Source organism: Solea solea, chromosome 10 (genome assembly GCF_958295425.1).
Source record: "Solea solea chromosome 10, fSolSol10.1, whole genome shotgun sequence".
NCBI classification, from domain to species: Eukaryota; Metazoa; Chordata; class Actinopteri; order Pleuronectiformes; family Soleidae; genus Solea; species Solea solea.
The window spans coordinates 27,124,055-27,144,426 of NC_081143.1; the positions used below are offsets into that span (position 1 = coordinate 27,124,055).

At 39.9% G+C, this 20,372-nt stretch overlaps 3 protein-coding genes across 3 annotated transcripts; 2 read left to right on the plus strand and 1 right to left on the minus strand.

Moving 5' to 3' along the window:
* Positions 1 to 669: 669 nt before the first annotated feature.
* On the minus strand, positions 670 to 8,188 carry si:dkey-9i23.16 (uncharacterized protein LOC571915 homolog). The gene is made up of 6 exons (XM_058640846.1): positions 8,048 to 8,188; positions 5,138 to 5,222; positions 4,913 to 5,023; positions 4,032 to 4,088; positions 3,064 to 3,222; positions 670 to 2,184 (listed from the first exon to the last, which is right to left on the minus strand). The coding sequence occupies exons 2-6, from the start codon at positions 5,216 to 5,218 to the stop codon at positions 2,077 to 2,079; spliced, it is 516 nt and encodes a 171-aa protein (XP_058496829.1). The 5' UTR covers positions 5,219 to 5,222; positions 8,048 to 8,188; the 3' UTR covers positions 670 to 2,076.
* Positions 8,189 to 8,356: 168 nt separating this feature from the next.
* On the plus strand, positions 8,357 to 13,455 carry tmem176 (transmembrane protein 176). Its single transcript, XM_058640840.1, has 7 exons — positions 8,357 to 8,454; positions 9,570 to 9,698; positions 10,333 to 10,443; positions 10,579 to 10,635; positions 10,784 to 10,927; positions 11,097 to 11,213; positions 12,045 to 13,455. The coding sequence occupies exons 2-7, from the start codon at positions 9,573 to 9,575 to the stop codon at positions 12,102 to 12,104; spliced, it is 615 nt and encodes a 204-aa protein (XP_058496823.1). The 5' UTR covers positions 8,357 to 8,454; positions 9,570 to 9,572; the 3' UTR covers positions 12,105 to 13,455.
* Positions 13,456 to 14,290: 835 nt separating this feature from the next.
* LOC131467100 (deoxycytidylate deaminase-like) lies at positions 14,291 to 20,137 on the plus strand. Its single transcript, XM_058640826.1, has 6 exons — positions 14,291 to 14,432; positions 15,795 to 15,894; positions 17,298 to 17,433; positions 17,846 to 17,962; positions 18,497 to 18,593; positions 19,138 to 20,137. Exons 1-6 carry the CDS (start codon positions 14,407 to 14,409, stop codon positions 19,403 to 19,405), a joined length of 744 nt encoding a protein of 247 aa, XP_058496809.1. The 5' UTR covers positions 14,291 to 14,406; the 3' UTR covers positions 19,406 to 20,137.
* Positions 20,138 to 20,372: the final 235 nt, after the last annotated feature.

A 20,372-nucleotide genomic window follows, 5' to 3' on the forward strand; every position in this document is an offset into this window, starting at 1 on the left:
TGTTTTTTGTTTGCTTCGACTCTTTTGCATGCCATTCTGACCATGGGAGGGCATATGAAGCTGCCTGCTGATTGGCTACTGAGTTTTGGAGCGACAGCTCAATCAGAAGTAGTCACACGCTTGGAGTTGTTGTCCGTCTGGAAGTTGTTCCCCCATATAACAAATGAAAAACCATGGCGCAAAGAACAAGTGAGGGAGCAAAGGAGTCAGCGCAAATAAAAAGTGTTTCTTCAGACAAATAAAATGCAGGATTTTGGAATGATTAAATTGATATTTTATTTGCGAGTATTTTGATTTTGTGGTTAATTTTTGTTTGCTTCATGAAAAGTGTTGTTTGAAAATATTGACACAAATCTAGTTCCATAGACGTCGCACACATGGCTCTTGCAGTGATAACACTCTCTTACCAATCAGTGGCCGGCAGTCTGTTGACATCTCGACTCAGCTTGCTTGGAACCTCGTCAGATCAGGTACGAAAAAAGCCCCAGATACCAGGTACTATCACTGATCGGAAAGCAAAAAAAAGAGAGCCGAGCATGGTAGTGCCAGAACTGTACCATGGAAAACAACCTTTACCCAGTATTTGGGGAAGTGCTATTATTGGTAAAAGTAGCAGTTTGTAAGGAGACAGCCATCTTGCAATGAGAAAGATAAAATATGAGAATCAAAAATGATAAAAAGGCTTTTATTTATAGAATTAAACATTGTTAATAACATTTAGTTATATGCTCTTTTATATGGATTTATTTCACAATTACAAACATTTACTTACATGTTCACAAACAGACAGACGTTGGTACGACACGTGTTAGTTATGCAAAATAGCGTCGCAGATAACAAGGCCAGAGTAGTGACTGAAGGATTGTTTATCATTGAGCTCAAGTTAGCTTACCGTTAGCTCCAGTAAGTAGAGAGAAGAGAGTGAAAAAAACATTGTCCAACCCTAACCCTCATTTGACTTGTTTGATTACACTTAGCTCTATAGCTACTCCTGTCCCCAACAGTCAAAAAATAGGGCAACTGCTGACTGGTTCTTGAAGTAAAACATTTTTTTTCCATCTCTACAGGAATCTGCAAGACTGACAATTTTTCAAAAAAGTGGAAGTGAGAAATGTGTGTGGAAGTGAGAAATGTGTGTGAAATTAGTTTTTTGGCATAAACACTGACCTTGTCAAGACCAGGAGTCCTCATGGAGACCAAAACCCGGCCCTAATGAGGTAGAACCTGACTTCTGAGGAACTGGTTAAGTCCAATGTTAAGATTTGAATTGTGGTGAGGTTAAGGTTAGGGTTAGGCACTAACTGGTTATGATTAAAGGCTTTTGTGGCCTGGGTGAATTCACTGAGTCAGCCAGAAATGTGATTTCGACATCTTTGGCAAGGATGTTGTTTTGGCCAACTCAGAATCAGGCAAGCCTAAGTCAATGACAAGAGAGAAGCAATGTCTAAAAGCTTTTGTATACATCCAATGTGGCGGCCACCAAAGTTAGACTTCATTACTAGCAAGCCATGGCTCCTAGAAAACTACAAGCACGATTGCTGATACATTATCCAGATCATTGGTCTGACTGGTTGTAGGTTTAACCAATTGTGTAAACAGGCATTTTGATATATGCTTGTTGGTCCATACCCTTTCTAGACTTGTATGATTCTGGCGTTGGCCAGGCTACGTCTTTTGTCTAGTCCACACGTAGCCAGGCTTTTCTAAAAACTGATATTTTCTGTTGTCATTTTTATTTAAAAAAACAACACTTCATCCAAACGGGTTTGTTTGCAAAAATATCTTGAGAAGAGTTTCTGGAAGTATGTAGAGAGAATTAGCCCCCCCAATCCGAAAGCTTTGTCTAACTCTGGTCCAAATTTGGCATCTGCATTATGCAATTGTGCATCTGTGGGAAGGACGTTTGACGGAATTCATTGTTAAACACTGTTTTTCGCATCCACAAATCTTCACTTTCAGGGACAAAACTTTTAAATTATACCCGGCCACGTGTGGACAAGGTGTCCACATGGCGTCCAAATGAATGGAGGTCAAGGCAGTGTCTTTGAATGAAATCTGTGTGTGTGTGTGTGTGTGTTAGTCTGTTTTGAGTGCTTTGAAGGCAGAAACCGTCAGGAGGCATTGCAGAACCACAGCACATGTGTCATAGAGCACCAACAGCAGAGTCACACTGGAGGTGTAGGCCTGCAGAGGACAAAAACATACACATCAATAATCAACAGATTAATCGATCTTCGCTTGTGCATGCTTTTATTTTGGCAACTAGAAAATGTACGGGTCAGATTTTCTTTAAAAGTGTTGGGGATATAAAACACTTGTGGTCAGGTTTGGAGGCACAAAGCACCTGGTTTTGTTGAGGAAAAAGGTGGTCATGAGTTGCAGGTTATTAAAACAACAGGAGTCCTCATAACACAGTTAACACCATAAAATCCATCAACACATCAACAATGTGTTGCAGGGAATAAACACACTCTCCATGGATGTTTCGCTCTTTGGGCCATTTTTATATATTTTAGTGGGAAAGCACAGGTGTACACACCATAGACCCACTACCAAAGGACCAAGGTTTCTGTATAACCACTTAAAATGTGTTTTGTATTTTTTAACAGAACTTTTACTAAAGTAGCTTGTTTTTGCTAATAAAAGGTGGGGACATTGGTCATTTGTTTTGCAAACAAATTAAATACAGTAAAATTCATAATTTGTGCACTTTGCACTGGTGACGTCTTGTTGAGACAAACGGCCACAAACTGAGCAGGAAACAAAGAGCTGCTGGACGTCCTCCATTGTTGTCTCTTGTGTTGTGTTGATGTCGTCGTTTGTTGTTGTCGCACCGATACGACGTTGCCATCACCACACCCTGCCTACCAATCAAGCCTGACCCAGGGCTTCTAAATCATACCATTCTGTAGCAAACCAAACTGTACCATGATGGAAACCCCCCTTTTTATGTTACGGGGCACAGTACCTTAATGCATCAAAGTTATAAGCACAAGAACATAGGTGAAATAAAACTGAAGCAGGCAACACTTTTTGAGTGTTTTCAAAAAGAAAAGAACTCACTGCGAGCACTTCTTCAGGACACTTAAAACGTGATGGTCTGTCATTGGGAACAGGAATGCAGTCTTCCGTGTGCACTTTGTTCAGGCTGTAGCAGTAGAGGACAAATGCAAGCAGCGCCCCCAGCAGGCCAAGCGCATTGCTGCAGGCACAACCCTGAAGCTGTGGAAGATCAATTCACTGTGAGGTTGACAAAGGGCCCGTTCACATCTGGTAATAACATCCGTCCTCCCTGATACAGTCACATTTGGACAAGTGACTAAATTAGATTGGATTTAGCCTTCTCCACCTTTTGTATGTGTCTGTCCATCGTGTTCTAGGGAATCAAGGCTGTATGTATGTTGCTCAAACACGGAGTAAGTTTTAACTATTAGAATTAAGAAACCACGGGACCATCAGTGTTAATATTGCGACAGTGGGTGCAAATAAATTAATCTGTGAGCTCCAAATAGCCGCAGATCAAGCCTGTCCTCCAACATACAACCCAAGATTGCAGTCGCATAATAGCAGCACTCTGGTACCATGGGCGTGTCATCATCAAATAGCAACACACTCATTTGATCGAACGTGTTGTGTTATTGTCTGTAACTTACTGCGTAGCCAAGTGTTTCTTTAAACCCTAACCTCACATTTCTCCTACCACTGGGGGCTGTGTATTAGGAACTTCTCCTATGGGTCGTATTTGGGGGTTAACTCGAACAACCCTGTTGGAGGACAGGTGGCAGTCTTTAATCTGTTTTGAGGATGAATTGCGTTCTGGTTCTGAGGACAACTTCTAGGCAGATTGGGAGCTTTCAGACCTCGGGTCACTCAGGACAGATATTAATACCAGATCAGGTCGCAAACCCGGGTCTTTTTTTCTGTAAGGAAAGAGTGCTAGCCACTACTCTACCATGTGACCCCAAATATCTGCTGTTAACATTAAATACAGAAAGTGGGGGTGATGAGACGTTACCAGGCAAGAAACTTACCAGGTATCTGCTGGGGTACCTCTCATTGGCCATGGTGAGTGACCCTCCTGCGACAATCTGCAACACACATACACACAAAGCAGTGGGTTGTGAGCTTGGAAGATGATGCTAATCGCTGCTAATATGCTGTGTTCAATTTAGATCGGAACTCGGAGGTCAGCGCTGGGAGTCACGTCACCTCAGAGTTCACCTCGTTCCAGAAAGAAAAAAACATGGACGCCCAGGCTAGCCATTGTTAACAATACCAGACCTCTACACGGTAGCAACACATCTACAGATAAAAAGATTAAACAGTACTATGTCTACGACTGAATTACTGTGAAACAAATACAAAGTAGTGTTTGTATGGTGGCAGCCATTTTGAAATCCTAAATCCAGGTGTTTTAATGTTGCTCTGAGAATCTGAGTTCGAAAATCCAGGTTCAAATGGAACAGAACATTAATCATAACAAGTTTTTTTAACAGTGTCCTCTGTTGGCAGTAGCAGAGCCATTAGCTTTGCTAAATGCTAGCTGCAATGCCTTTGGTAATCAGCTAATGTCAGCAGCTTCCTCATCATTAGCGATGCTAGGAAAGTGTCAGAAAATTCTAGCGAGCTGCTTCTGATTCCCAACCATTCTAAAATAAAGTATAAATAAAGTAAACAAAATATCGACAGCCTATTGATACTTCTAAATTGATCAAATTTCAACGAATATCAGTTGAATTTAATAAAGATTTTCAATACCCATAATTAGCAGCTAATTGGCAATCTTGTGATTACACAGGTTTGGTGGCCCTACTGTATATCTCATATGGGTTTCACTAGAATGATCTGTATTGTAGTATTAAAAGTGACCTTTTGTTTGTGTAAGTCAGAATGAGAATCATGAGGTACTTACTATTACTCCCAGGACAAATGGCAGTATGTAGAATTTTGGCAGAGTTTGGCCGGCATAAGCAAGTGGGGCCGACAGCAGCACCTGGAACAATCCCAACAGGATGGACACCACCTACAGACACAGAGATCTGGTGTTAGAACCAACTGTGTCGTAACGTTGACGATGAGAGGCTTTCAATTCACATTATATTAACTCCATCCAGACTGAGTCGTGTCCTGATCTTACCGCAGCACTTTCAGGGTCAAACCAGGTGGCAAATCGATTTAACTTTGGTCCAATGGCAGGCGCCACCCCAACAGACTGCATTTTACTGTGAAACAGGAAACTGAAGTCAGACACAGTAGATGTTAGCAAGGTCAAATTCTCCATAAGACATACAAGTGGACTCTGCCTGGACCTTCAAGACTCCCTCAACCTGCAGCCCTGTGATTTTAAGCGGAAATGCAGTATTTTTACTCAAATTTAACAGCTTCAGAGACACTGTGATGGTTTAATGTCTTGTTGCGGAGAGATGGGTCTTCACTGCCCCCTACTGTCTGTTAGCAGAAAACCAGCCTTGCAAGATCAGCGCAGACCACCCCAAGTCTGCAGAATCGGGAGGTCTTGCAAAGGCTAAGGTCTTGCGAGAAACACAAATTGCTCCACGGCACTACACAAACACACCCAAGATCAAGGCAGTGATTCTGTGTAGACAACCAATACGATACAGCCATAAAACCTGGACTATGTACTACAGCGGTTAGAGTCATTTTCGGGGGTTTCGTGGGGATGAAGATATTTCCTACTGTGTTTACGGACAACCTTTTCAGAGCAACAAAGAAAAAGATTGTCTTTTGTTATGTTTCTGTGTGGATGAAGCAGTGTTACCATCATGGTATAGAGTAGTTTGGTTTGGTACAATACGGTATGGTATGGACCGGTACCGTGGCAGGGTGCGACAACGTGGAACAACAGTCAACAATGGAGGATGGAATCCAGCAGCTCTTTTTTTCCTGCTCACTTTGTGACTATTTTAACAAGACATCAAGCATTGTTTGAGAATAGACTGCGGGTTTATGCCTCTTCTTCCATGGCATGCAACGTTTATGCACTGGTTGCAAAGGGCGTAGCATTCATCGGCCCCCATCAGCCGATAAATTTGGTAATATTAGTAATAGGGATGGGAATCACAGGGTACCTCACGATACGATGCACGGACCGACATGTGCAGCGTTATATATAGCTTAGGGCTGTCAATTTTCCTCTATAATCCCATTCAAAAAATGTTTTAATACATTTTAACTTAATATGTGGTTGTTATAGGTTCTGTCCATAGGGCCATGCATAGGACATTGGTGGGCTGTAGGTGCCTCTTGACAGCGTTAATATAATAATTGCTCTCTATCACCACGGACAGCGCAGCACGCCATTTCTGATGCCACGGATGATGGAGGATGTGTCCTCAAACCACCTCAACGTGTGTTTTTAAACGGCGGTCTATTGTATGTGTCAATACCTCATACAGCCACACTTTTAAAAAAAACCTAACTACTACTTTAAAAGATGAGTGCCTGCTGGAAGAGGAAAAAAAACCCAAACCAAAACACAACATGATGTCTCGCATTTAACAGTTATGTGTTCCCTCTGTTTGTCAACCACATAACAACATGCAGAAGGAGATACACATGTCACAGTTTTGCAACCAATCGCTTTCAGTGCGGGAAGAAAATCACGCGGAGGCTGTTAGACAGCGACGCTGCAACTGAGAGCAGACCAGAGAAGAAGAAAAAGTAGAGAGACGGACCACAGACAGTGGACAGTGGGAGGCCAGGAAAACCGAGTAGCATGTGTGTGTTTGTGTTGTTTTTTTTCTGCAGCTGATTGTGAAATAGTGAGAGAAAATATGAGGTAGTGAAAGAGAGGAGAAAAAAAGGGGAACAGAGAGAGTTAGTTCATCAAAACCACATGTCAGAAACCTCTTAGGAAAGACAGGAATGCTGCAGGATGAGAAGCAGATGTGGAGAGGAGGAGGAGGGGGGCAGGGAGAGTAAGACAAGAATGGGGAGAGTGGTGGTGGTGGTGTTGAGGGGCGGGTTGATGATGAAATAAACAACTGACAAAGGCTCTGTGGAAGTGCGGGGAACAGTTTATGGCTTGTACGAGTCGACCCACACACTGTGGATTCACACGAGGACCGCCACAGACTAAATTAAAAAAAAAACTATTGTAACTAAGAACATCTAAGACACCAGGGAACTATTTTAATGGGGGAAATAGGGTATAATATGTCCCCTTTAAAGCTGCAGTACGTAACTTTAGATGATTATTCTGCCTCTGTCAATTGTAGCAACGCTACAAAATGAAAATGAAAATGCCCTCATGTTCTGAAAATTTCCTCACTTTCTGAAAATATCCTCGCTTTCTAAAATTTCCTTACTTTCAAAAAATGTCCTAAATTTCTGAAAATGTCCTCACTTTCTGAAAGTGTCTTCACTTTCTGAAAGTGTCCTCACTTTCTGAAAGTGTCCTCACTTTCTGAAAATGTCTTCACTTTCTAAAAGTGTCCTCACTTTCTGAAATGTCTTGTCCTCACTTTCTGAAAGTGTCCTCACTTTCTGAAAATATCTTCACTTTCTGAAAATGTCCTAATTTTCACTTATTGAGATTGGCACAGAGCCCCCTGTGGCCGTCATGCGGAGCATGAATGGACGATATATCAGATACTGTAGTTGACTGTCAATGTAACCACATATTGAGAACCATCTGGGGACATGGAACATATTGTTCTATGTATAAAATATAAAAATGAATTAGACTACAAATCCTCTGATTGGACCATTTTCTTTGTGACTGCTCTGTCATTGACCAATCAGATTTAACAGTTTTTTTTACAGTGTTGAAATTTACAGCAATGTTTTTGCAGAGATTTCTTCATAAAATACAAATTCTGTCTCCATCCCATAATAGAATACAAGTTATGTTGACACAATACATTTTTTTTTAATGCACACTTTTTTTGCAAAATGACAACAAAAAAAATCCCAAAACAGTTGAGAGAAAAAACAACAAAAGCACAAAATAACTTTTTTGACTACTTTTTTTTGTTATTTTTTTTAGAAATGTGTGAAGCTGAGAGGAGGAAACACTGGCTCTTACCTCGTCTTAAAGTCTGCAAACACCGGGAAACCTGTGATGAGTGGATGAGGCTGTGCTGCGCATCACACCGAGGAAGAGCAGCAGAATCCTGAGGTCTTTGGTGGTTTTTTTTACTCTTTTTTAGTCCAAATTATGCTTAAACTGAACCGACGACGACACGACAAACCCACACACACACAAAAAGGGGATTTGAGAGAAAACAGCAGAGGAAGTGAAGGAGGAGCTGAGCTGGATCTGATCCAGAGACACAAGAACAACTCTCTCTCTCTCTCTCTCTCGCTCTCTCTCTCTCTCTCTACATATGGAGGTGCATTAAAAATCACGAGTGGTCGACAGAAGTCCATAGAAGAAGAGGACACACTGATCCACTCTTTCCGGAAAGTGGAGGAGAAAAAAAGAAAAAAAAGGTAGGACTGAGGGTTTGTGTGTGCGTGTGTTATCTTTAACAAAAATAAAAAAAATCAGCATCAGAGGATGTTTTCAGTCTCAAATGCGCGTGAACGTCTCACGCGGTCCGTGTGCAGCGTGAAGAATAAAACAAACCCAAGGTGCGAAACCCTGTGCAAGTTTGCGCAATAGCATCCATCTGTGCGTAAAGACGCGCGCGGGGATGGAATTTCCGGTCGCGCACGGAGTAAATAAATAAATAACTAAAGGACTTTACTATCATCACCGTGTTCTCGTGCGCCGCGTTCACTCCTGTTACTGTTTATGTCCGAATAACGGCACCAGTTTTCGAGGAGGGGAAAAACGTGCCATTGCTTCACTCATCCATATGTACGGAAGAGGATTAGGGTCACGTGTGGTATTTTGTGTGAAAAACAACATTTTAAAAAAAGTCAGAATTGTGACTTTAATCTCAGAATTCTGAGAGAGAAACAGGGAAAAAAAGACAATCACAATTCTGAGATTAAAGTCACGATTCTGAGGGAAAACCAACCTAATATTGAGATTAAAGTGAGAATTCTGAGATTACAGTCCCAATTCTGAGATTAAAGTCACGATTCTGAGGGAAAAACAACCTAATCCTGAGATTAAAGTGAGAATTATGAGATTGCAAGCGCAATTCTGAGATAAAATCATAAGTCTGAGGGGGGAAAAAATCTAAATTAGATTTCTGAGATTATAATCACAATTCTGGAGAGAAAAACAACATAATCCTGAGATTAAAGTCAGAATTATGAGAAAGAAAAGAAGTCAGAATCCTGAGAGAATTATGATTCATAATTGCAGAATTCTGAGATTAAAATTCTTCACAATTCTGAAGTAAAATCAGACGTCTGAGGGGAAAAAAATCTGAATTCTGAGAGAAGTCAGAATTCTGGGATTATTGTCCGAAGTCTTAGAATTCAACATTAAAGTCAAATTGAAGTCAGAATGCTAACTAGAATCTCAGAATCTCAGAATTCTTCACTTTCTGAAAATGTCCATATGTCCTAAAATCTGATCCGGATTTTGGACACACCTGTGACGGTGTAGTGGTGAAGAGTGACCTCTGCTGGTGTCGTCTCTCTCTCTGCAGGTGATGGCCGTGTCCGTCTCCAGAGATCTGACAGTGCAGGTGCAGGAGGACGTGAACGCTGTCAAGCTCACTGACCGACAGCAGCTTCTGCACGCTGCCGTCCAGAGAGGAGAGCCCAAATCTCTGGGGGTGAGTCTGTAAAAAGTCCTGCATCATGTGACCCATTTAAAGTTCCAACCGTGTCTCTACGTTCAAGTTTGACGACTCGGTGAGGCCTCAGAGTGAGCTGGGTTCAAATCGGTTTTCCATTCATGTGTGTGTGGAAATTGTGGAAGACAAAGGCGATGAAGAAGATGAAGACGATGAAGAAGACAAAGACGATGAAGATGAAAATGAAGAAGACGAAGAAGAAAAAAAAGATGAAGAAAAAGACGATGAAGATGAAGAAGTAGACAAAGACGATGAAGATGAAGGAGATAAAGAAGATGAAGATGATGAAGAAGACAAAGGCAAAGACGAAAATGAAGAAAAATTAGGAAAAAGACAAAGACGATGAAGAAGAAGGGACTACAAATGAAGTCTCACGTCTTTTAAAATGGAACAGACTGCAGCTTCAGACGTTCGCTGTGTAAGAATTAGTGACATCTAATGGTGACCCTGCAGATTGCAACAACCTCAGGACCCTGAGGACGTCAGGGAGCGACGGTGGCCAGAATATTTGGCTCCAAAAGAAAAGATCTGAAAATTCTGCACCAAAAAAATCATTATTATTCTTTTAAAATAAAAGTGTTTTCTTGTGTGTGTGTGTGTGTGTGTGTAACAGGTGAGTCAGGTGATGCTGGGGCTGATGGTCATTTCCTACTCCCTCCCACTGCTTTTAACTAACGTCACTGACGTGGTCAGACTGGGAGTTCCCTGGTGGAGCGGCCTGATGGTGAGACTTCACCGTCACTGCCGATCAAACTGATATCGTGTGAAAATATAATATTTATCATAATTATTTCACATTAATGCAACTCCTCTCTCCGTGTGTGTGTGTGTGTGTGTGTGTGTGTGTGTGTGTGTGCAGTTCATCACAGCAGGAGTGGTCGCCATTGTCTTGGACAAACACTGCAACCTAAAGATTGTGAGTCAAATTTGAAATGTAACCTTTCTGTGACCATAACTGTCCTCACCGAAAGGATGTGGCATGCGTACATTTGGCATAACATAACTCCTAGATGAAAATGCCCCCACTTTTTGAAAATGAGTGCCATGTTTGTCCGTGTCCTCAGCTGCAGACGTGTTTGGCGGCCAGCGCGCTGTCCATCGTGCTGTCTCTGGTCGCTGTCATCATCTACTCTGTGGACATGCAGAAGAATCCGGTGGTGCCGTGTCGCTTGATCGAAGACCACTGTCAGGATTTATTCTATGCTACGGTTAGTGTCTCACTCTTTTAGACTTTAAAAAAAGTAAAATCTTATGCATGTATGTATATATATATATATATATATATATATATATATATACATACATAGGTCAGATGTTGTTGTTAAATACTGTGTTTTCCTCGTCTCCCCTCTGCTGTGTGTGTGTGTGTGACAACAGAAGCTGAGCATTGGACTGAAGTCGTCCCTGCTCCTCTTCACTCTGGCTCAAATGTCCATCTCTGCCTGCCAGTGCTTCCTGCTCTTCAGACAGAGACACAACTTTGGACAGTATTCTGTGAGTTACTCCCAACGCACGTTCATTCTCATAACACTGTTTAGCGTCTTAACATAAATCACCCAGTGTCGACCCTGTTATATTTTTAGTTTTGCCCTGAAATTGTTGTTTTGTGTTGTTTCACAAAAACAAACAAATAATAATGAAAAATAAAAAAGCTTTAACCGCTCATACGAAACATCTGCTGATAAATACAAACAGCTGAGTTTCCCACACAACGCTGAGGAAAGGAAGACGGAAAAAACAACACTCACGCACACTCACTCACACACACACACACACACACACACTGTGGTCATCAGAACAAAAAAAAACAAACTCAGGAACAAAACCTTTCTTTCTTTCTGATCAGACACGGAACACCAACGCTAACGGACTCCAGACCCGAATTATAAAAACAAAAGAAAACATTAAGCCAAAAAAGTTTTTTTTGTCGGTCTTGTTTTGAGAGTACAGATTGTGTAAGATTATTTATGTTGTTTGAAGAATATTAACCCGCTTTAGCCCTAGAAATCTAGACGCACCCGAGCGGTAGTAAATTTAATCAAAATCCAAACTCTGACTACGTACGTCACCTTCTTCCTGGCTCTGATTGGTTGTAGCGCTATCCTACTGCGTGCGGAGGGAATCTGCAAAGGAGCGCTGCCAACTGTGTGTGCCCAGACTTATATGACCGTCTGCAAGAGTCACTCTCTGTCCCTTTGAACCTTTTCAGTTTAACAGGTTCAATCCACCCAAATTGGCACGATCAAAATTTAGACGGTGCTTTTTACAGTGTAGGTCATTTCCTCTGTTCTGGACACTGACTCTCTCTTTCTTTGTCTTTGATAGTCTCTCACTGAAGGTGCTCCATCCACGCCTCAAGCTCTCATCCCCCCCAACCTGCACTGATCAAGCACTGGAGCGGCACAGGTGATGGATGGACCGCGTCTCGTCAGGGCGGTTGATCGGGACGGGGGGCGATCCAGCACGCTACCTGACATTTGTTGTTTGTTTGTTTGTTTGTTTGTTTGTTTTAACCACTGTCTGTCTAGATCTGAATTTTAGATGATTATATAAAATAACAACAAGTATGACTCACTAACGAATGAACTAACAGAGAGGAGGAAATTCTTCTTGACTTGTGTGAAAAATGAATGCGGTGATATTAATAGTGTCTAGTTAAAGGGATAGTTCAGGTGTTTTCGTGTACATGTTTGTTCTCCGTTAGAACACTTGAGGGAAAACCCCTTAACAAAAAGAATCACCTTATTAAATCTTAATTACTGACCGGTAATTTAATTTTCTAAACCACTCACTCTCCCGCACCAAAGTACATCAGAGAAAATCAGCAGTTTTTTGGCTCACAAGCACACGGGAGCTGCTGGTCTGCTGCTTCCTCGTGTGGAGAGTTTGTGTCACTGCGGTTTCAAACAAGCCAAAGTGACAAAACAACACATTTGAACTTACTAACAGGGCAGCAGTGGATCAAATTTGCTGCTTCTTGGTATCACAAGTGCAGACACACGTCAACGTAGCGCCTCGATCAAATCCCGTGGAAAACAATTTGTAAACAGTAGATTAGGGAAGATTTATGCACATTATTTAATGCTGGTCTATTCTGGAATTAGATTTGTGTCAATATTGTCAAACAACACTTTATGAATTGAGCAAACAGCGACTCCAAGCCTGTGATGACTTCCGGGCCAAAAACTCCAAAACTCAGTAGCCAATCAGCAGGCAATTTTGTGAAAACAAAATTCCTGATCATTTCAAACAAACTTTCAAAAAAATAAAATACAATATTTTGGAATTAAATCTATATTTTATTTGCAGTTTTTGTATTTTTGTATTTCATGTTTGTGTTTGCTCAATTCCTAAAATATTGACACATTGCCTATTTGCACGGGATTAGCATTACATGTGAAATGTGCCTTTCCTCTGCTAGCAGCCATGCCTCATACAAATATACTATGGAAAAAACGTGAACTATCCCTTTAATTCAGCTCATAAACTCGCCTCTTGTTTTTCGTTTTTCTGTTCTTCTCTCTCACTGTTGGAGCAGATTTGTGTGTTTGGTGTGTGGCACAAAGTATGTGTACACATACATACATATATATATATACAATATCATGTGCACTGCTTTGTTTTTTAATTGTATTTTTTCAAACTTTTTTTTGACTCTGTGTCATGAAAACATGTTTATTAATTTTGTCCTAACTCTTATATCATTTTATACTAAATAAAATCGTATGCACATTTACTCTTTGCGCAGAACTGTAACGCCGTTGTACTACAAAATTATCAAAAAACTTGGGTTTGAATGGGTTGCAATGGGACGTCCTGGTCTAATATCAGTCACACTAGTACCGTTTAGCACAAAAAATGGCTTTTAAAAAGCTAGCTATAGAGATAAGAAATATTCTACGTTATTATGTTCTACTGTCCTTTCAACTGACATCTGACTTAATTATTGATATCAAATACTAATACATATATATATGTATACTGTATATATATGTATATGTATTTAAATATATATATGTATATAGGGTGGAGTGGCTCAGTGGGCATCATGGTCGCAATGGTCGCAAGTTCGACTCCACCCCTGGCTGATTGTAATCAATTCCATTGTAAGTCGCTTTGGATAAAAGCGTCTGCTAAATGACATGTAATGTAACATATATATATATATATATATATACACATACATATATACACATACACATACATATATATATACCCTTTAAATGCCTGTTTATTTTCATGATGCCACCATGTTTTTAGATAAAAAGTAAATATAAGTTTTTTCAATATAATACATACAACGATAAAAGACATTGTCTTAAATTATTACAGCCTGTGATAAGCAGCAACACTTGACAATACCATATAGTGAAAATAGCATGTTTTTCTCTATATGCTGCCATCTGGTGGAGAGTAGTAAACATGATCACTTCAAATGCAATGCGCACAGCAGAGCCTAAGGATTGGTAACTGCACTGTTTACATGGTTCTCTGGGTGTTCGCTGTGATTTTGTCAATAAAGTTTATTTCATTTATTTAAATGAGCATGGAAAGAAGACGCGGGAGATTTCTCTTCCGGCTTCCGGCTTCCGCTTTTGCACTTTTTTTTTTGTTTTTACCGTCAACGAACGTTTGTGTCGAGAAAAATACACACGTGTGTGTTTGTGTGGAGAAAAACACGCGAAATATGGACGACGTGAAGCTTCAGAACGGGTAAGACACACACACACACACACACGGTTCTAGTAGGTTCGAGGTTCGATATGTTTTGATTGGAACAAACCTTTTCAAACTATTTTAAAAGGTTTTTTTGTGTGTTTTTTTACTATTTAATACGTTCAAAGCCGCAATGAAGTCAATGTTAATAAGTCAAATGATATTTATCATGATAATTATTAGACATGTTTGATGGCTGATGCGATATTATATTGACATACAGCGGTACCGATGATCTTTTATCCAATTTCCTTCTCTTTTTTTGTCTGCCAGTTGATCAAATGTAACAGTTTAATTGTAAAAAAAACAAACAAACTGATACATAAAATAGTATAAACATTTTTAGAACGACACTACAATCAAAGCACAGTTTTACACGTATTATCAGTTTGAGTGTTGTTGTTTTTTTTTGTTTTTCAGCTTCTTCAATGTTACTGGTTTGATCGTTTAAAATGTTATTATTTTAGTTTGTGGACATGTGAGAACATCAATACTTTCTGAAACAGCAAAATTAGTTATCGAGAAAATTGTTCAAATAATTGCTGGTTGACGCCCTAAAAAACAGGTTTTTTTTACTCTACAAGATACAGCTGCTCAGAACCAGTTTCATCATCCATCACTGCCTCAACAAAACACCTAAAAGAATGCAAGATAACACATGCCACACTGAAAATAGTCTACAGCAGGGTTGTCAAACATACGGCCCGGGGGCCAGAACCGGCCCGCCAGAGGGTCCAATCCGGCCCACAGGATGAATGTGTTAAAATTTTACACTAATCTAAACGTAATGTCAAATGCTGCAGATACCCGTGACTAAATGTTTGTGCCTTTATAGATCCATTGTGCTGTGTAAATAGTAAATTTAGGCATGATATTGTTGAAATTGCACTTATATTTCTCAAGAAATGTCATGTTTTGTAAAATTATCCTTCATTAAATGTAAAACAAAGGAGAAAAAACAAAGGAGTTCTTGTTGTTCATAGGTTATTATGCTATTATTTTACTATTTTTACTGGTCCGGCCCAGCCCCCTTGAGATCAAATTGTGCTGTATGTGGCCCCTGAACAAAAATGAGTTTGACACCCCTGGTCTACAGTGTGGTTATTGTCGTTCACAAACCAGTTTCTTTGTTAAATGGAGAAAACAATCCAGAAAATATCCACACTTAAGAAGCAGAAAAATCAGAGAAACCTGTTTTAATTTAGTTACAGGCTTCTCCAGCGATAACGCAGTGCACCTCAAACATAGTACACATAGAATCTCTGTGTAAACGGACAGAATTTTTCTGCTTGGGGGATGATCTGTGTAGTGTAATTGAACTCCTGTGTCTTTTTTCTGTTTTGTTCGATACTTAACCAGTGGCACAACCAAGAAGAGAGACGACTACCTGGAATGGCCTGAATACTTCATGGCTGTAGCTTTTCTGTCAGCCCAAAGGAGCAAAGACCCAAGCTCGCAGGTGTGTGTAACTTTACAATGTGAAGGAATACTGCGGGTTTTTACCGCGATCGGAGTGGATTTGTGTCTACAGTTTTTGACGAATCATTCAGATTCAGAACAGAAATTTAATATCACCCAAATATGTTCCCATTCAATGACATCACACAAAAAATAAAATTTTGTGTACGCTTGGGATGCAGATGCTAATGTCCGATATGCCGATATTGGGAGTGCTAGGGCCGATAACCGATACTATTACTGATGTATATATTTGTCTCTCCTGTGGTGAAATTAAAATAATAATTTTCATACTTGTGTCGCAGCAAATGCCAATATAAATGTCCTTCATTGTTTCAATATCCGATAATACATTTTAAAGCTACTATCGCTGATACCGTTATTGTGCCAATAATATCGTGCATCCCTGGGATCAGACACTCTACAGTCAGACTTGAGTTCATCCAGGTCTGATCCAGATTACAGATTAGGCAGCATCTTAAACATAACATGGTTCAGTCCCATTGAACAAGTTCAGATGTGTATCTTTCGGCGACATTGATTCACAGATGTTCAAATTCTGATTATTTAAATGTTAAATAATGTCAAGTAGGTGGTACGAAAAGGCGTAACTCCAGACGACCTAACAAAGAAGCATGGAGCCGAGATACAGCGACACTCTTTCACTGACACTGCGGCCCAGACGCGCAACAATGAAAAAACCAAAACAGAAGTCAATTTTAGTCAGACTAACGTGTTTACATGACGTTAAGAAAACAGAATTATTGTCTTAGTCTGACTCCAGTCCGACTAAGCGTAAACATTAGGGCTAAACAATTGATCGAAATTTTATCGAAATCAAAATACTGGAGGTGCAATATCTGTTAAAGCCAAAATGTGTATCAAAGTATAACTTTAAAAGAGTTATTTTCCAGATCGATACAACTCTTATTCTACACACTGAAGAGAACATATTTGTTTCTCACAGATCTGCACAAATATCACTCAGTAATCATTTTAAATATGTTTTTCGAATGAAAACGTGAATAATGATGTAAAAATGACAATTCCCTCTGATATCGCAATCGTAATTCCTGTCAAAATAATCACAATTAGATATTTATTCAAAATCGTTCAGCCCTAGTATACATGCAGGAGTAATCGGACTATGAATTGCATTATCCCGGTATGTTAGTCTGACTAGACTGGCTCGATTTTAGTCTGACTAACATGTTTACATGACATTAAGCAAACCGAATTATTGTCTTAGTTCGACTCAAATCAGGCTTTTAACATATATGTAAAAGCACTGACTGTTTTTGTTCAAAGAGAACAAACGGAGGCAGAAAAATAACGTTGACAACAAGCAACAGAAGTTACGTACCAAGGCTTTAAGTATCTGTGTGTGTGTGTGTGTGTGTGCAGGTCGGAGCTTGTATTGTGAACCAGGAGAATAAGATTGTCGGCATTGGTTACAATGGGATGCCAAACGGTTGTGATGATGACCTGCTGCCCTGGTCACGCTGCGCAGAAGACCGACTGGACACCAAATATCCATACGGTGAGAAGTTTTTAGAAGTGACCAGTTTGTTGTTGTTGTTGTTGTTGTTGTGCTCCCCCTTGTCTGCAGTGCTCAACTCTGTCCTGTAGATGGTGCTACAGGACAAGTTATGAGCAGTTACAGTACTTTGTCCATAGAAAAGCTGCCCTCTTCTGTTCTTTTTCTCATTTCTCACTCTGGTTTTATGTTTCAAAACTAAAAATACTAAAATACCAAAAACAGGAGGTGAATGAAAGATTCTGAAATGAAGTAGAAAGAGTTTAAATTAATAATAAAGTTCATGGTTTAAAATGGTCAGTCTTAAGTCCAGGTAAAAAGTCTTATTTCTGGGTTTTTTGCCAAATACACAACTCTAACATTTGCTCTATTCACACACTGCTTAACTTTGTTGTTTGCTCGCCGCGTCCGACAGTCTGCCACGCCGAGCTGAACGCCATCATGAACAAGAACAGCGCCGACGTGAAAGGCTGCACCATGTACGTGGCCCTGTTCCCCTGCAACGAGTGCGCCAAGCTCATCATCCAGGCCGGTGAGTGTTTGCACCAGAACTAACGACAACAGAACACTCTGCGTTATACAGGTTTTATATGTGGCCATTTACCAAAATGATTTCTATTTGCTAAATGCCAGAATACTACTTTCTTCAAAGTCAGAAGTTTACATACTATTATTATGCCTAACAAAAGCCCAAAGCCCAAATGAAGATGTAATGTCTTTGGAAGCTTCTGATATGTTTATTGACAACATTTGAGTTAATTAGAGACACACCTGTGGATGTATTTTAAGGCACACCTGAAACACACTTCTTCTTTGTGTAACATCATGGGAAAGTCAAAAGAAATCAGCCAGTTATATCCGTCTCCACCTCTTTTGTGTAGAAGACGCTTCAGTACTGCGGTTAAGGGAATAACATCTCTTTATGACAATTCTACAGCCATAAAATCAAAATAAATACAGACGCCCTGATGATCACAAGAGGGTCAAAATTTGAACAATTTAACATTCTGTGAATTATCACTTATTCGCAGACTTAATGATGAGTTGTGCTCTCTTCCTCGTGCAGGGATCCGAGAGGTGATTTATCTTTCGGACAAGTACCACGACAAGCCAGAGATGACGGCGTCCAGACGGCTGCTCGACATGGCGCGAGTAAAGATCAAGTGAGTCGATTTCCTGCTACAGAAGACATGACATGATACAAGACGTGTGTTTTGTTTTTTGTTCATGTAGAGCAAAACAACAGAAAATATTCACATTTATGAACTTGATTTACTTATTAAAAAAAATACTTTTTGATCCGTGTTTGTCAAACCTGGAAATAATGACGTTCTAAAATGTCCTTGTTTTTGTCCAAAAAGAACATATTCGCGTTAAAGAAGTGGAAAAAATTAGAACTTGTTTTAATTATTAAAGAAAATACTTGTTTGATCTTTAGAATGTCAGAAATTGTTTCCCAAACCTGAAAATGATGACGTTCTCAAATGTCTTCTTTTCTTCTTTTGTCCACAAACCAAAGTTAATTGACTTTAAATTATTTCTTTTGTCAACATAGAGCAAAGAAACCAGAAAATCATTCACAATTAAGAAGCTCCAAACTCAGAAAACTTGTTTTTAATTATGCAAATGAATAACTAGTCATGATAAAATGGAAAGAAATTATTCAAAAATTCTGTGTGTGTGTGTGTGTGTGTGTTTTTTTTCCAGACAGTTTGAGCCCAAAAGGACGGAGATTGTCATCAATTTTAATTCCATCAACGACAACAGTCCTCAAAAACAGTGCAGTACCAGCTCACCTGTGGAGGGCGCTGCTGCTGCTGCTGCTGCTGCTTCTTCTGCTGCTTCTGCTGCTTCTGCTGCTGCTGCTGCTGCTGCTGCTTCTTCTGCTTCTGCTTCTGCTGCTTCTGCTGCTGCTGCTGCTGCTGCTGCTGCTGCTTCTGCTGCTGCTTCTGCTGCTCAGTCAGACGGTGAGTAGTCAGAGAAGGGCACGAGCGGGACGAGACCTAAAAGAGAGACTTTTGATGACTTTTGTCCGAACAGGGAAAACTCAAGTACACGTGGACTTTTGGATACTGTTGGATGTTTTCATTTAAACACTGGGTTTAAACAGTTTTTTGGCCGGGGGGCGGGGTTTGTAATGCTGCTATTTATCTTTTTAAAATATTCTTTAGGTCAAGGGTCACTTTAAGTCTTTATGTTCACTGTGTGAGTGAGTGAGTGAGTGTGTGTGTGTGTGTGTGTGTGTGTGTGTGTGTGTGTGTGTGTACGATGATTGATTTCATCGTTCATATTCTGGAAAAAAAAGCGGCCAACGGTTTAAAAAAAAAAAAAAAAAATCCACAGTGGGTCGCAAAGTGTAGGTCGGGGGCCCACAGATGGTTGCAGAAATGTTTGTTTTGGGTCCCCAAAACACACTTTCTGAATTTATCCAAAATTTCAGTCTAGGTTAATGTGTACACATATATATATTAAATTTTAATTTTTAAAAAATAACATGCAAAAAGTTCTCTCTGATTGAAAGCTGCACCATGTAGCATTTCTAAATCAAACGATTTAAAAAAAATGACAAGCGTGACAATTCCAGATTTGATATATATTTTGTTTAGCCTTGTACTTTTTTTGCATTCAGCACAAATAACGTCAACACTTTTTACATCCATCCATTTGTCACCCCCTGGTGGCTAAATAAAGAGTATGCAACTGCAAATTTGTATGCATTTTTTTTAACACACATACAATTTTACTTTATTTTCATTAGTTTACCACAACTTTTTATTTCTTTACAGATGTGACAGTAAATTAACCACACATTTGCTCGCAAATTCCAAATGTGCCCACAAATGTTCAGTGGTGGGCTGTCGGGGCCAGCAGGGCCTTCTCTGCTGGCCCTGACAATATCAAAAAAGCATTTATTAGTATTAGTATTATTATTATTATTATAA